The sequence below is a fragment of the Oreochromis aureus genome, linkage group 11, assembly GCF_013358895.1.
Source record: "Oreochromis aureus strain Israel breed Guangdong linkage group 11, ZZ_aureus, whole genome shotgun sequence".
Lineage (NCBI taxonomy): Eukaryota > Metazoa > Chordata > Actinopteri > Cichliformes > Cichlidae > Oreochromis > Oreochromis aureus.
In genome coordinates, this window is record NC_052952.1 from 16,742,554 (window position 1) to 16,760,439 (window position 17,886).

The 17,886-nt window shown below is 37.6% G+C and overlaps 1 protein-coding gene across 1 annotated transcript in view; it reads left to right on the plus strand.

Moving 5' to 3' along the window:
- The window catches only part of LOC120442609 (sialic acid-binding Ig-like lectin 12), a 119,456-nt gene extending 101,838 nt beyond the window's left edge, over positions 1-17,618 (plus strand). The window contains exons 3-6 of the mRNA XM_039619429.1: positions 16,377-16,446; positions 16,560-16,955; positions 17,050-17,343; positions 17,515-17,618. Coding sequence (XP_039475363.1) covers positions 16,401-16,446; positions 16,560-16,955; positions 17,050-17,343; positions 17,515-17,618 — 840 coding nt within the window. The 5' untranslated portion in view covers positions 16,377-16,400. The remainder of the gene's footprint in view (positions 1-16,376; positions 16,447-16,559; positions 16,956-17,049; positions 17,344-17,514) is intronic.
- The last annotated feature ends 268 nt before the right edge of the window (positions 17,619-17,886 follow it).

Consider the following 17,886-nt stretch of genomic DNA (forward strand, 5'->3'; position numbering starts at 1 on the left):
GCGCTGTCGCTTGTCCTGAAAATGTCCAGAGCCGGGGTTCAGCTTCCTCTTCAATTACCATTGATCATTAATAGGGCCACAAAAGATTTGTTACATTATCCCCATAAACAACATGCTTTTATAGAAATCACTGTGACACAAATATTTAGATTCTTGTTTCACAATTTGCATGAACTCCAAATCTTTAGAGTTTCATATTTATAAAGTATCGCAAATAATACAATAATACCATTGTATGAGCTACACTTCTTGTAAAAATGATTGGAAACGCGTTTGAAAAAGCTCCTGCTGTGACCTTCCTTCTGTGAAGGCACACACACTCACACTCACACACACACACACACACACACACACACACACACACACACACACACTCACTCACTCACTCACTCACTCACTCACTCACTCACTCACACACACACACACACACACACACACACACCCAGAGAGAGAGAGAGAGAGAGAGAGAGGGGGAGATCATTAATACAAAGCATTGGAGTCGGTTTGGATTTTCACTTGTTGTTGGCTTTAATATGAACAGTCACATAAAATTCATTCCAATTTTTTGCCTTTGCTTCAATTAGGATGTTTCTTTAAATCTACAACACCTTCCTTTTCGAAAAGTTTACTGACATAGTAAAGAAGTAGCTAGGGAACTCTGCAAGTATGAGCAACAATAGCTTAAGGACATTATGTCCAATAAAGAGGAATTCATCATCTGCAGTTCGTGAAAAAAAAGCGCAATATTAAAAACAATTCAGTAGACCCTCAGAGTGCGGATACAAACTGTTTTCAGCTGTAGAGGTTAACTTCATGCACTTATCAGCATGTAGTTTAGAGGCTTGCATTAGAGTGCTTTGGTGCTTGGTCATCTTTTATTTAGCATGGTTGTACCGTTGTGAATGTAGCTATATAAATAAATACGCTCAAGAGTCTATCGTGTGTTTGACATGCAACTAAAAATTCGAAAATATATTTTTAAATCAGTAACTTTGCAAATTTAGAGGATTTGTTTTCGGACAACATATGTGTCACATTTTAAACAGGGTTTGTATAATCAGCACTGACATACAGACATTTATGCGCTGGGTATAACAGACATGCTTACCGTGTGAAAGGCCCGCCGATGTCTTGGAGCAGAGAAACACGCTGTATTGTTGCTTTTCTCTGTTGTATAAGCAGCGCCCGTAGGTCAGAAACGCTGTGTGCGGGTAGCACAGTTGGCTCCAACGCACATCCAGGCATCCGTCTGAAAGAAAGGTGTCGCTGCAGCTAGCTCTCAGGATAGTCATGCATTTATTTATATTTGCATTCTGGTGCGTTAAACTAGCAGCCTCTGTGTCCCGCTTGGATCATTATTCGAAAATTCAGATATTTAAATAAAATGGTGAATTGGCTAGTGATGAGGAAAGAATATGTGTTTGTTTGTTTTAGAAGTATCATAGTTTATTTCTAAAGGAATACATGTTATTTGTGACACTGTTTGAAAACTATTAGCCTCTGTGTGTTTCAGAGCGGTAAAGAAAAGCAAAATGCTCCTAAACTAGTTAAATTAAAAGTAAAATGCTCGTGCTGATGAACGAAAGTGTTATGCTCTCAATGACCGATGTAAAGGGTTAGTGTGGCTGCTTAGGGCATTTTATATAGGTGTGGGGCTTGGTTTCAGCTGGCCTCTGAGATGTAGAGATAAAGGTGTAAACAAAGGTGATGCCTGTTTGGAGGATGGTCAGTACAAAGTGTAATGGCATGATAAAAGCTATAGTGGCTCCGATGGACCTAGCACAGCCGGACCTCTGCCATAAGATAAAGGAGACTGTTTGTATTGAAAACTATGGCAGTACAATTGAGATGCTGTTGATAAGGATGGCCTCTTCTGCTGACTGTGGGGGTCTAACTGTAACCCCCCTGTCTAAATGTTGCAGAATTAAGAATCCCTGTTTATTTCTAAAGGAATGCCTGCTGTTTGTGGTATTCTGTTTGAAACTATTAGCCTCTGTGTGTGAATATGTGTTTTTAGAAGGTGGAAAAACTTTCTGTTTAAAAAACTATTAGCCTCTGTGTGTTTCAGAGCCCTAAAGAAAAATACCCTAAACTAGTTAAATTAAATCATCTGTGTCTAAATAACAGAACTCCGAGACCTATACAATCCTTTAAAAAAAAGAGTTTAATTAAAACACATAATGGTTTCATTAAATAAAACGCTATTAAACACATGTAAACATATGATCTCTGAACTCGCAAGTCCGTTCACGCGCAAAGTCCGTTCACGCGCAAGGTCCGTTCGCGCGCACATGGACGCGGAGGGGATAGGGAGGGTGTGGGGTAGGGGTGGGGTGTGGGGGGTGTGGGGGGGTGGGGGGGGGCAAAAAGCTGTAGGTATATTACTACTTGTGTTGCATGTTACTGTTAAATTAAGGAATAGATCAAATAACAAGATATCTGCTCTGTTATACACATATGTGTAGCTCTTAACTGTGATTTAAGAACACGTCACAAAGGTCATAAAGCTTCATTTATGATTTATTAAAGATATTTAAAGACAAAATATATGAATATACATAAAATGTTTGAATGAATTGTTTGTTGTCTCACTCGTATTTTATTATTTGTAAATGGTAAATGGACAATATAAGCACTTTATACACCCATTGACACAAGCATTTCCTTCTATGCTCAAGTGCTTTCTGTCTAGCATTCACACACGTTAATACTTCATTTGATTAATGGTTATTATGAAGGGAAAAATTACGTGTAGTGATTACTTAATTTTTGGTTAATTGGTGCTACCTGTGTACACACCCTCTGCAGATAGCTTATGATAACACCTGCTGTATATTCTGAGTGACACCATTACTTGAGCATTGTGAAGCTTTTTGTGAGAAATTCATATTTTATAAACACTGTTTATATTTTATAACACGTTTTATAAATGTATGTTATAAACAGATTTTTATAAAACTGTAATCTAATTTCCCAAAATGTTGATTCTGTTCATTTGGATGTAGCGTTTTCAGTGGGAGAAAAATGTTGTCACTCATCCAAGTGCCTTCTTTAGTCTCAGCTGGCTGCAGGGAGATTCCCCAACCCTTAAAAACAATATATTTGCATAATGACTGAAACTACCACCACTGACAAACAATCGGCTAAGGTCAGTTTCATGATCATCAATACGCAAATTGTCATAACCCCCTGACCAATGATCATCGATCAATGGTCAACGGTCGCATGACTAAAAAATCATCTTAAAATGGGCCAAGTGTATGCCTATCTTAAGATGGTGAAAGATGTACCCTTAGGCCCCCTCCTTGATTCAGAGATGGTCTTTCCCTTTTCCTTGACTCCTTGCTCAAACCAGTGTCCATTCCTGTGCTGCTTTGCACGGCTGTTGCCATGTCCCCTTCCACTGTCCCATGACGGCTCCATCATCTGTCCGGCCAGGCGCTCTTGTTGGTCTTTGGTGGCCAAAAGACTCACTCTGATTGGTCAAGGGCAGACTCCTTCCAGGGCATGAACTCTCACGGGTGAGACTATTCAATGGCTGTGTCCAAATTCAGGTGCTGCATCCTTGCTGCAAAGACCGGAAGTGTAAAGCAGTTTCTGTTGCCTAGCAACCACAACATAAGCAGGTACTGTGGTGGACAGTATGTTCGACAGAAATACAGAAAAATCATTATTTTATGGCATTTTTTTTGTTTTATCTGTGAAAATTTTGTTATTTCGTCTGCATGTGATGTATGTGGGAGAACACCACAGCATATGCTAAGTCCCTTTAGCCATCAGTGATGCTCAGTTTAGCTAGTATAGCTCAGAGATTAGTCTCATTTCATTTTGATGGTACGAATGTAGTAGGATTTATACTATTGGTATTTTAATGTATACACCTTGTACATTTGAAAAGAAAATGCTCAGCAGTTGAATTAAACTCAGTTATCTCAAATATTACATTTCAGTTTAAATTCAAGTTATATATATCTATTTCATATCATTTATACCTGTGTGACTGTCTAACAGACAAATATTAATATACAATGAAAGATTTAGTTATATTTAAGGGCAATATCCCAAAATAAACTAAAAAGATTTGAACCTTGTATTTTTCAGATAAAATGTAAGGCAAGCTGGTGCAGTAAATATTCTTTGATTTATGAGAAAACTGTGCAATATAATAAAATATAAGATATAAATATAAGATATCAGAACACTAAACAGGATGATGTTTTGGGGTAAGAGGGTCTAACAGGAGAGAGATGATACAGAAACATGACATCCTTATAAAATAGAAGAATAAAATAATCCTTTAATTGTCCCACAAGGTGACATTTGGTTGTAACAGCAGCAAGAAAAACACACATACAAACAAACAGTACACAGGACATAGAACAGAAACATACACAGTTTTTTTTACATATTTACATCAAGGACAATAGTTACAAAAATAGAGTACTGTACAGTTAGAAAAATTAAATAAAACTAAATACAGATGAGAGGCAAACCCAGGTTGTAGTATGATATTGATATTGAAATACTGACACACTTCATGAACGAACTTTTCACAGGTCTTTGAACTTTTTATTTAAAAGAACTGCACACTTTTCCCACTGAAACCAGAACAATATTTTAACTAAATATATATTATGGATAAATCAAAGCATTATCACAGTTTTCCATATAATATACAATAGCAGGAGCTATTCGTAGCAGATCTGAAGCAAGACCGAAAAACAGACTTCCCAAACTTTAAGGTGTTTATTTTCAGAAACAGTGTTTCCACAGGAGATAACTGCAATGAGAAGATTTTGTCCGGAGACAAAGGGAGATCAGTGTCAGTTACTAGAATGTCTTTATAAGTAATAATAATAATAACAACAACAACAATAATAATAATAATAACTTTATTTATAAAGTGCTTTGAAACAAAGTGCTGAACAGCTATTTGACGATAAAATAAAATAAATAAAAGCAATACAAAAAAAAAAAATACAATTTAAAAATGGAAAACAGTATAAAAACAAAGTGGGTTTTAAACTTTGCTTTAAAAACCTCCACAGAACATGCCTGGCTAAAATCCTGAGGGTTAGGGGTTGTTCCACAAAAATGGGGCACGAAAAGAAAAAGCACGCATCCCAATAGTCTGCAGGAGACTGAGAGTCTTCTTACTTGAGGCTATAGCGAAGACGCATTGGAAGGAGTCACTGGTTAAGGCTCTTTAAGAAAAATAAGCATCTGAAGGAATTCAGAGAGGGGGAATTTTTTTTTTTATATACATATATTTACATACACACTGAAGACATCAAATATGTCAAGCAAGATATTTTAATTTAATTTTAGATTCCTCAAAGTAGCCGCCTTTTGCTTTTTTGAAGCGCTACATGTCCTTGGGTCTAAGGAGCTTGGAAAGAAAAGTGTCTGGACTTCTTCAAATTCTTCTTCTTTAAATTTCTTAAAGACATTTCACCTTCATCCGAGAAGCTTCTTCAGTTGAAGTGAATAAACTTTTCTCAGATTAGCACCTCAGATTAGAGCCCAGATAAATGACACACATACTTCCAGTAGCAAACACATCTCTGCATCAACTGTTCAGAGGAGACTGTGCAAATCAGGCCTTTATGGCCAAGCTGCAAACAGCTGCTAAGAAAGCACTACTAAGGAAAAACAACAAGCAGAAGAGATTGTTTGGGCCAAGAAACACAAGGAATGGACATTAGACCAGTGGAAATACGTGCTTTGGTCTGATGAGTCCAAATTTGAGATCTTTAGTTTCACCCACTGTGTCTTTGTTGTGAACAGATGATCTCCAAATGCATGATTCCCACCATGAAGCATGGAGGAGGAGTTGTGATGGTGTGGGGGTGTTTTCCTGGTGACACTGTTGGGGATTCATTCCAAATTAAAGGTGCACTGAGCCAGCATGACTACCACAGCATCCTATTTTGAAGAATCTTAAATATAAAACATATTTTGAGTTATTTCACTTTTCTGTTTACTACTGTGATTGCTGTGGACTGTGTGTTTATAGCAACCAACAAAGCAACATCGACCAAAGGACTTAGAAACCTATTATGCTATGAAATGATTTACAAGCAAGTTCAATAAGGTTTAAAAAAAAAAATGTTCCATAATAATAATCAGTCCATATTATGAAGCCAAATAGTTAAATTAATGAGTATTAGAAAAGCAAATTACCTTAAAAAAACATCCATCAGTCTACCATAGGGCAAGAGGCAGGGTACACCACATAGACAGGTCGCAGGGCCACCACATAGACAGACAACCATTTGCACCTATGGGCAATTTAGATTTATCAGTTAACCTAACCCCATGTCTTGGGAGTGTGGGAGTAAGCTGAAGTAGAACCCAAACACACGGGGAGAATATACCACACAGAAAGACCCTGGACTTGAACCCAGGACCTTCTTGCTTGAGGAAACAGCCCTTACCACTGCACCACCATGCTGGCCTATCTGGCATTATAGTGTGTCAATTTGGACAGGAGCACTTATCCCCTGTTAGGCTTAACAAGTGTCTCTAAAGAACTTGTGGTGTTTAGGTGGAACTGAAAATGGAGCTTCTAGCTCGGGAGCACATCTGTGGCTAATGTTTAGTTGCTCATTTTAGTGTGCAAATAACCCCCACTAGTTAGCTTTGGTTCCTGTTTGGTGGTCCGGGTGGGTCTGTCAGACCAAATGTCTTATGATGAGAAAAAAAAACCCTTTTCAGTACACAGCCTCAAATATTTCTTCTCCCACGTCTTCTGAGTGCGACCAGCTTTGTCTGTTGGTTTAAGAGACAATAAACCACACAAGAAGAAGAGGATTTATTCATTTTATTTGCATCATGCAGATTGAACGTGTTGCATAATGAGGTTGAATAGCCACAGCTACATATAGGAAATAACATTTAAGTGTAATGTTAAACATGTGTTCAACATTAATAAACAATTCAGCTTACCTTCTGTTTCCATGTCATTCCTCTCCAGTGTCAGTATATCGTATAGCATCTAACTGATATGTGAAGAATACTTATGTACAGTAATATAAAAAACATCTGGTCTTAAATCATTAAAATATAAATAGCTGGACCGACATACAATGAATTTACTGAATAGCTGGATGAACATGAAAAATATTCATTAGAATTTTAGACTCACATATCCAGCTCAGTATCTTCTTAAAGTGTAACAGGTTGATGCATAGCCACAGATTATCTTTGAACTCCCCTGTGTAATGTTATAAAATAGGGCCTCAAAAAAGTTAGAAACGGCCCTGCCCCATTTTCAGTGAGGGATTTTTTTTATCCGCCATTTTATCCTGGTCATGTTTTTGTATGTTAATAAGACGGCTGTGCTTCTTTCTAGGATTCCAGTTAAGTGGGTGGTTCCAGCTGGAAAGATTTGAAAATCCTCCTGAAAGAGTCAGAGATGATGTCAAAGAGATTTGCAGAGACAAGCAACTGAGGAGAAGCAGGTAAAACAGCACTGTAATGATAATAGAATAGATAAGAGTATGAACTGTGGGACGATAGCTTTGTGTTTGAGATTTTTGAAGCGAGAGTTGAGCCGAAAGGCGACACTTTCGATTTCGAAATGCCCCAGGCAGGGCTGAACTGGTAATCAAGAATAACTGGCATTTTCCCGATGGAGAGACGCATTTTGCCGCGGCGCAAGCATACAAGCATTGACAGGAGCCCATTTCTTTTCATTAGTGTGGAAGAAGTAGCGAAATGGTGGAGATAAAAGCTGAGAAAAAAATAAAACGAACATAAAAACAGATGCAGCAACATGTGTCAAATTAACAAACTGTCGGGGCTCTGAGGTGGAAAATGGTTAAGGCATATTATGGTAGCTACTATTTCATCACTGCGAGCCTTCAAACATCAAACCGATTTAAGCCTAAACAGAAACACATGAAAGGCAGTCCTGTTCGTTTATTAATCACCAGGGGATGTCACATAAAAAAGAGATCAAAAACCACAACCATAGTTAAAATGGGTTGTGTTTTTTTTTTTTTTTCTTTTTGTGGCACAACAGGTGTCGATGAATTGCGTTTGCGGTGCTTCAGCATCTAGCTAGAAGACCAGCAAGCATAAAGGGAGTAATATTTTTTAATTTGCTGGTAATTTCAAATACAACAATTCTGTCAGCTCAACAAAAGCTATGGCCTCATGGTTAGAGTTGGTTACATCAAGTGTAGCAGAGATTAATATGGTTTATAGCTGATGATGCTTAGATTCATTGACTGAATTCCACTTTCATACCAACTTTATAGTGTCTAGAAAAACGACAGCATAGTGTATTGTCAGTGTAGAGGATGGAAATGAGCCAGGACAACACATGAAACATTTGCTGACATCTGGTTGAATTCAGTTGTGTACATCCACAAAGAGTAGCAGATCAGCTGATCACATCCTGTACACAAAGATAACCTACTGGAACTCAGAAAATATTGTGTTGTGTTATACTGTTTAGACCCAAAGTCACCCTCGACAATGCTATGGAATGCCAGGACTGCCATAATGAATTAATTAAATACACCATTAAATAATTAATTAAATGTGGCAATAATTAATTAAAATCGGAAATAATTAACTACATAAATATTTACGACACATGTAATTAATTAATTATTGACACATTTAATTAATTATTGACATATTTAATTAATTAATAACACATTTAAATAATTATTGACATTTTAAATTAATTATTTAATGATTTATTTATTTAATTCATTTTGGCACTTTTGTCCCCTTCATCTCTCTCCTTGAAATAATTTTATTTGTCAGCCTCACCCATCAAACTAAGTGGGCGGGGTTAATGCTGCCCATGCAGCTTCTCTAACATTTGATTGGTTGCTGTGCAAAGTAAGTCAAGACAGGTCGATCCTAGATAATCAATTGCTTGTGTGGACTTGGGGCAGCCAGGTATCCCAGAATGAATTCTTAATCACAGGCAGCAATGGTGGAGGTGTAAAGTTTTAAAATACCCCGTTTTTCTGTCACCAACTACACTTTTAGCAGTGTTTTAGCTGCGAATGTTGTGGCGTAATCTTCACATGTCTGGTCAGGTTGTCAACAAAGAACATGTTTGCAAAAGTGCTCAGATGTTTTCAGAGATGTCACTAGCTCTGCTAACAGTCAGCTGACAGAGTGTACCGAGCTCACAGCCCCGGTGTTCCAGCTTAACTGTTTTGTTTTGGGGGTTGTTTACATATTCCACTCTCCGTGTCCCACATGTTGCATTCTCAGATTCTCATTTTCACCGAACGATCGTCTCTTTCCGCCTGGTCTTGTGTCTCTGTGCTTCTGTAACATAAAGAACAAGCTGACATTTTTCTCACGACACCAGCGATCAGCTCAACAGGCCCTCAGTTTACCTGCATGCATCCTCCTCCTCACCTGTCAGCTGTTTAACACCTGCGGCTAATTCAAGAAACATGCCCACGTTACCTGGTGATAGCGCAGAGCTGCTGGAGCTTGTTTCCCAACAGAGCACTTTATAGGCCAACCAGCTTTATCAGCAGCTGATGTCCAATCACCGGCACACAGCTTTGAAACCTCACCTGAGTTTTAGCTCTCAGTGGTTAAACGCTTGACTTAATTCACTCAGGTTCTGTCTGTCGGGTCACGTTTACTTCGCTGTTTTATTTACAACTGAGCAAATCGGTTTGGCTGAGGTTAAAGTTACGTTTCATAACTGCATAGTTTTACTGAAGTTTAATGGTTCACTGTGTTAGACTAAACCATTCGCTTTTCTTTATCTGGTGTGTTTTGGATTTAACAGTGAATTTTGAGATTAAACTGACTTTTAAAAATGTTTTTATACAAAGAGGAAAAAGAAGGCGCATTTCCACCGAGAGGAGCAGAGTTTGCAACAGCGTGTTCATCATGAAGACTGCAACCTGGACAGAAATATTACATCATCTGTTTTTTAATAGTTATTCAACTGTATTCTAAGCACCAGCTGTCTGTTAGAATTTTTAGAGTTTACTTAACTAAAAATAAATGAGGTTAACATATAATTTGTGTGATTTTTTTCTTTCTTTCTTTTTTCTTTGCTTTTTCGGTCATGTTACGTTTAACTGTCAAAGGCTTGTTACAAACTATGAAACACATCGTGCAGACTTCTGGATGTTAGAAGAAAACTAATACTGCTCATGAATGAGACTAAAGGCAGGAAGGTGTCCTTTAAAACTAAACATGTTAATAGGACCTCCCTATTTATATCATAGTTTATGATATAGCACGTGTATTTCAGTAATAGCCTACTTATTTCAGTGTAGTGGTGAACAGTCACACAGCTCACGTGGGCGTTATCTGTGATACTCCTTAACTATAATTTATCCAAGTTAACTTCAGTTAACCATTCAGACAGTTCTTTTGCAATGACAAATATAAACACTCATGTCGCAGGTAGATTTCTGCAATGCCAGCTGTTTAAATTACAGCTGCTTATGCAGTAACCATGGTAACCACGGACTCTGAGTGGCTGGATCGACGCAGGTCAGACAACAATTTTACATATATGATCTTAAAACAGGACACAGCCACTATACGTCCTGGCCTCATATCAAATGTGAACGCAGACTGAGTCTAAGTTTGACGTTTGTTTTATATCTAATCTTCGCTCTCAAACATTTAAACAGCAGCGAGTCTGCAGCTGAAGGAATAGAAACTCAAATTGTCGGAACAGGTTTCATCGTTTCTTGCGTGTATTAATTTGGTGATTTATTAAATCACCAAAATGTTATTCTAATCTGCTGCTGAGTCTCTTACGCTGATGAAAACGCAGATAACACAGATCACGAACACCTGTTCAACCAATCACTTTCATTCCACTTTGATCCGTGACAAACTGATGCGTTCATCTCTGTTACAGTGTTGCGTTAGACTGCTATAGTTTTTTGTTCTTTATGCTGTCGATTTTCACATCTCTGGAATAGTTGGCAGTAATAAGGATGATTTTCTGTAAAATCATATTGATATGACCCGTGACATATTCGTAGATGACCGTTAGATTAGTCAGCTGGGAAACTGTGTGTTAACTCAGAGAGCTGAAGATATCATATCAGCCCAACATCATGAAGTCTGTATGTGTTTCATAGTGTCGAACCACCTTTTTAACGTTAAAGCCAGCAGTTACTACATGACGGAAACACCAACGTTATCTCTATGCGTTTATACACAGGTCACGCTGATTACTGAACAAAAACCCAAAGATCAGCTGTTAATCGAATTTATTTGCTCTCTCTCCTCCTTAAACATGTTTTTAATGTTAGTTATAATTCAGAATTGGCGACTGAAACACGTGGGACACATAAGAACATCAGGAAATAAAAACCCGATAAATATAACCTCAGTAAATGAAGTCAGTGTCAGCGGGGGTTATTACAGCTGTGTACCGGGGCCTGCGCTTTGTCGGTGGTAATAAAAGCTCGATTGCTTGCGAGGCGAGCGGGTCTGTCCCACGCTTTGCCGTGAGACTGGGCTGGGCAGTCATCTCCGAAATCATCGAAGCACTTTTGCAAAGAGGCTGCATCTTGACAAACCGACCAGACATCTGAAGATTAAACCACTACATTCTCGGCTAAAAAAATATTAAAACGGTATTTGGTGACACACAAACAGGGTTTTTCCAAAGTTCAGTTCTGTTAGTTTCAACATGCTGGTTGTTGTGTGCTAAAAACAATGGCCACCAGGCCAAAGCAATGGTTTTGACTCGATCAGCGTTAACCCCGCCCCCTGAGTTTGATGGGTGAGGTTGACAGATAAAATGATTTCATGGTGAGACCTGAAGGAGTCAACTGTGCCAAAATGAATGAATTAAATACACCATTAAATAATTATTTAAATGTGGCAATAATTAATCAAAATGTGAAATAAATAAATAATTAGTTAAATGTGTTAATAATTAATTAATGAAATGTGTAAAACCTTTTAATTAATTATTTCCCATTTTAATTAATTATTTCCCATTTTAAGTAATTATTTCCAATTTTAATTAATTATTGTCACATTTAATTAATTATTTAATGGTGTATTTAATTAATTCATTATGGCAGTCCTGGCGTTCCATACCATGCAGGCAGCAGAAAACATTTTTTTTTTCCTTCTTTTGTTTCAGTTGAGTATAATCAGAATTTTTTAAAAAGAGTTTGTATTCCAATCTACTGATATTCTTTTATTATTATGTTAATATAGCACATGATGCTTGACAGGAGCTTCTGTGTGGTACCGTGAATCATGTCAGGGCTTGGTGCTGTCTTCATACTGGATGTCTGCCACTGTGATGATTACTGGATCCTGTTCAGAGAGGTTGCTGTGGAGAACTCTTAGATCCAATAGCCACTGAGCATTACTGAGCGTTCTTCTCCGATATGCTCCTCCAGTATTAATACGTATATGTATATATGTATATATACATATATATATATATACATATATACATATACATCAGGGGCGATTCTAGGATCTGAGTTTTGGGGGTGCTGAGCACCCAGAGAGCTGCCCAGCCAGGCAAGATAAACTTTAGTCGTCACGATGAGACTTCTTCCCTGTCTCTGTCAGTCCCTGCATCCCTAAATGTCTCCATTTCCATTCTCTCTGTCTCCTTGGTGCATTTAAACCCCTGTTCCTCCCTGTCCTCGTCGTCTGTTGTCTTCGTTTCCGTTATCAGTCATCATAACTTTACCATCTCTGTGCAAGTCTGCAAATTTCTTTATTAAATCATAAGATTCTTAAATTCATCAAGTCTCTCTGTGCCTGGGTCCTCGTCACAAAATATGACATCACTGTTTTGTACATTTTAACACAATTTAATCCCCACATTTGTGAAAGAAAAGCAAAACACTTTTTCAACATCTGTAACAAAACCATCAAATCTGATAAAGGTTATTTAAATGCTGCAAAAAAAGAATGGATTGGAATAAAAAAAAAATACATATCCTAACCTTAATTACTGGGGGGATAATGAATGATGCTGATAGTGAGTAAAAAGTAAACTAAGTGCATTTTTTGGACAGAGATTCATTTTTAATGTGTATGTATAATATAATACAGATACATAAAAATACACTCCAAAAATAGAGTCCTTGAAATGTTCAAAAGTACAAAATATTAATAAAAAAATTATAAACATGGAGGCAACTTTGTCTATGGTACAATGTATACTATGTATGAAAAGATCTTTACTGCAGATACTACTACGGCTCTGCAGATTTTTTCTTTTCTTTTAACCTATGTCGCTTCACTTTGAGGTTGGCAAATCAGCCTATCACTTTTTGGTGGTCAACTCTCTCAAGCAGTTTAACAGTCTCTGTTTTGCCTGTCACTATTCCCTGTCTGTTTACTTACCTGGTTCTTCCTGACCTCGTTCTTTCTCCTCACGTTCCCCTCTTTCCTCTCGCACTCTTTGGACTGACAATCATACACAAATAGATTGTATTCAATTAGATGAAAAAATTACATTAATATGAAAAAAAAAACTATTAAGATCACTAACAAAAAGTCCTCTCTCAGTGTACTTTCAACCAAAAGGCAAATAACCAAACCACATGTACATCTAATAAAAGATATAAATATTGAAACACTGATCCAACATTATCCTTTATTGACGGGTCATTTGATTTTACACTTTTACCTGAATGTGGCTCCTTTTTTTGAAAAAACTTCGTTATATCCATTATGAACCTGGCTGTCTCTCTGTACACAAACACACACACACAGACAACAGGACTTATAAGGTTAATGGGCATCCAGTCAGTTAGCTAGTTAGCTCATATCGGCACATGCACATATGACAAAATAACCAGTTTCTCTCGTTCCATTTCAAACAGGACAGTGGTAACAACAGTAGGCTAAGGACAATTTCAAGCTTTAGATTTTAAATAGGCTATATAAATTTCAATGGGAGCAACAGGACGGTCAAATGTCGCTTATTTTACTCAATTACTGTTGATTTTACTACAGAGCAGGACAGATTGTAGATAGGGTAGCAAACATCGTTGGAAAACATGTTTTCAACACTGTATGTTACCTGGGTGTAATGTTTTTCAGCTAAAAAGAAAAATGGTCTGACTCCTACCTAACTATATAAAGAGTAACTAAAGGTTAAATGGAGCTAACATGTCCTGTTTTAAGCCAGAAACTCACACCTCCGCTCCGCTGTGTCTCAGCCACAGCGAGAGTAGGGGCGAGGCGAGCTGGAACTAATCATTTTTTGGGGCGGGAGGGGGGAGGGATATCTATACTTTTGTTGTTAAAATATTATGTCTCAACCAAGTACTGTATGCTTTTTATATTTTTAGTAGTGTGTCACACAAACACCAAATATTGTCAAAAAAAAGTAAGAAATCTTTGGGGGTGCTTTGATTCATTTTTGGGGGTGCTGAAGGACCCCCAAAAATTGGGGGAGAGAGAGAGGGAGAGAGAGAGAGAGGGAGAGAGAGAGAGAGAGATACAGCTACTTTTTAATACTTATGTTTTTGGAAAAATGCTTGGAAAAATATGTTTATGTTTTTGGAAAAATAGTCCTCGGTTGGCATTTGGTAATTTATTTTTCTTGTCTTCTTTAGCAGCAGCAAATTTCTCTTTGATTTTAAGTGAATGAATAAACTAAAATCATCTGGAAAACTGGAAAGAGTCGGACACAGTGTCAAAGTGTTTTGTAGCCACAAACAACTCAGCCACACAGCAGCAAAAGCAGGTAAGATATTTATGATTATAACAGAGATTACAGAGATTACTGTGCAAAAGTCACCCCTCATTTCTTTATGTTTTGCTTCCAAGCAGACAAATGTTCTTGAGCAGTAGTTTGCCAAACCTTCTGAACGTCTTTCTAAATTTTTGTTTGGGCATTGCCTGCTTGAGCATTGACAGAAAATGGAACAAATGTCACCCAACATCAAATTAAGAGCTTTTAAATGTCACTCAGGAAGCCTGGAGAACTATTGCTGAGTACTGCTAAAAGAGATTTCAAGAAAACTTGCCTAAGAGAGTTCAGACGGTGTTTCAATAAACCACTATTTATTTCCCATTTTAGCAGCAACAAATAATGAAATGAACGGTGGCCCAACACTTTTGCACAGTATTGTAGCCTATGTAATTTACCAAGAAATTCACTGTCAAAGTATTTAAGATAAGATAAGATAAGATAACCTTTATTAGTCCCACATGTGGGAAATTTGTTTTGTCACAGCAGGAAGTGGACAGTGCAAAAGTTATGAAGCAAAAATTAGAATAAAATAAAATAAGAATAAATACAGTACACAACTGTACAGAATAGAATAAAATAAATTACTATATACAGTAGAATAAAATAGAATAAAATATACAATAAGATAAAAATAGAATACAAATGCTATATACAACTGAGTAAAAAATACAACGATGCCAGAAAAGATTATTGCACATTAGTGTTATTGCACATGTGTGGATGTGTGTGTTTGATCAGTTAAAGTCTTTGTTGTGGAGTCTGACAGCAGTGGGGAGGAAAGACCTCATGAAATCTCTCCGTCCCACACCGTGGGTGCCGTGAGTCTCCCACTGAAGGAGCTGCTCAGTGCTGTCACAGTCTCCTGCATGGGGTGGGAGATGTTGTCCAACAGGGATGACAGCTTAGCCGCCATTCTCCTGTCACTCACCACCTCCACTGGGTCCAGAGGGCATCCTAGAACAGAGCTGGCCCTTCGGATCAGCCTGTTCAGTCTCTTCCTGTCCCCAGCAGAGATGCTGCCGCCCAGCAGACCACACCGTAAAAGATGGCTGAGGCCACCACAGAGTCATAGAAGGTCTTCAGGAGTGGGCCCTCCACTCCAAACGACCTGAGTCTCCGCAGCAGGTACAGCCTGCTCTGCCCTTTCCTGTAGAGGGCGTCTGAGTTATGAGTCCAGTCCAGTTTGTTGTTCAGATGAACACCAAGGTACCTGTAGCTGTCCACAGCCTCAATGTGGACAGCTACAGTACTTCTGGCATAAGCGTTGCTATAACATTTTTGTAAGTCACTGTAATGAAGCCTAAAATAGTGATTGTGGACTTTAAAAACCCATGATACTTCCTTGCAGTATCAATGCAAAGACATTAAAAGTAGAAATACAGAGAACCTGGGAAGTGAGAGATTTGCTGCTTTCAGAGACAAATAGTAAAATAGAATAAATAAAAAAATTATAAAATAAATAAATAAAATATAAATGACAGAGGCGCTGACAAAATACCAACAGAGTATATAGCAGTACGTATGGGAATGATAATTTTGCCTGTGTTTCATATAAATATATTTTAAAAGTTGTCTAACTTCTAAAACTGTGTTGTAATTTCCATGTATTGAAGTGATTTTGATGCATTTATTTATTTATTTGTATTTTTTTCATGGAAAAATCCTGCAGTGTTTTACAAGACCCTCAAGAAACATGGACAATCAAACAAAGTTTATGATAACTTGTATGCTTTTTGCAGGTAACATAATGAGTCACCTTTTGGTTTACAGTTGCTTTACAAATAATGTATACCTTTATAAGAAATGGCAGAGAAGTCATTATTTCAGTGACATTCCCTTAATTCTCTTTCAGCCATCTGTAGCTCCGTGTCCAGTGATGAATGGAAGGCCACTGTTGTAAAAAGCATTGATGCTCTGGTTACATCCTGTGTTGTGGTACCATGTTCATTCTCCCATACTGGAGGAAACCTGCCCTCCTCCAGACTCAGAGCAATGTGGCATGAAAAAGATGACAAAAAAAGAAACATCTATCATGAGGATTATACACTGATTAAGGACAACTTTAAGGACCGAACACAGCTGGTGGGACGTCTGGGCCAGAACAACTGCACCTTAGAAATAACTGGAGTTAAAGATCATGACAATGGCCCTTTCTGTTTCCGGGTTGAACTAGTGCGAACAGAAAACAATGACCCCACCAAGGACAAGTTCCCCTTTGTTGAAGACTGCGTCGAGTTGAAAATGCTCAGTATGTTACCAACTTTCCATGACTTCAAACATCTATACCAGTTTTCTGTTAAATCACTTTGCCTCTTACTTTATGTCTGCCTTTTCATTTTCAGCTGAGCCTCCAAAGCCTACAGTGATTAAACCAAAGACAGCCACTCAAGGAGAGCCCTACACTGTCATCTGTTCAGTCATCCACACCTGCCCCACTCATGTTCCTAAACTCACATGGAATCATGATAGTACAAACATCATTGTGCATCATAAAGATATTAAACACGGAAACTGGGAGATGCAGTCCATCCTGACATTTATTCCTGAGGAGAAGGACGACAACAGAGAGATAATCTGCACTGCTGAATTTAATGGAGGCCTGAAATCATCTGAAACTTTCACACTCCATGTAAAACGTGAGATCCTTTCAGTAGTTTACTTCCAATATATTTTTTAACCCTAAACTTTGCATGATTAAGAAAATGTTAATATCACTATTAAAAGTATGTTTAGATGAAGGTTGTCTGTATTCTAAAGAAGCCACAACAAAAAAACCCCAAACAAATACCAACTCTGTCTCTTTCCAGGTATTGAGAACTATAATCACATCATCATTCCTGCTGTAGTGGGGATTGGTACAGCTCTGCTCTTTGGCATCTTCTGCATTTTCATGGCAAAAAAATACAAGTGAGTCATTTTATAGAGAATCAAGCTTTCTGTTAACAAGAAGGAGACATTTATACTCTCATCAGTTTCCATATTATCTTGCAGATAAGAAAAAAAATCTTTCTTTTTAAATTTATGGTTTGGTGCATTAAATCTGGTTGTATTTTGCGTGTATTTTTTTTTGGTTTTGTTTTTTGTTTGTTTATTTGTTTATTTTTAATCCAAAATCTTTGGAATTGTACATCCACACAGGTCTTTGAGATTACATTTCTGGTTAAATCACTTTAAGTCAT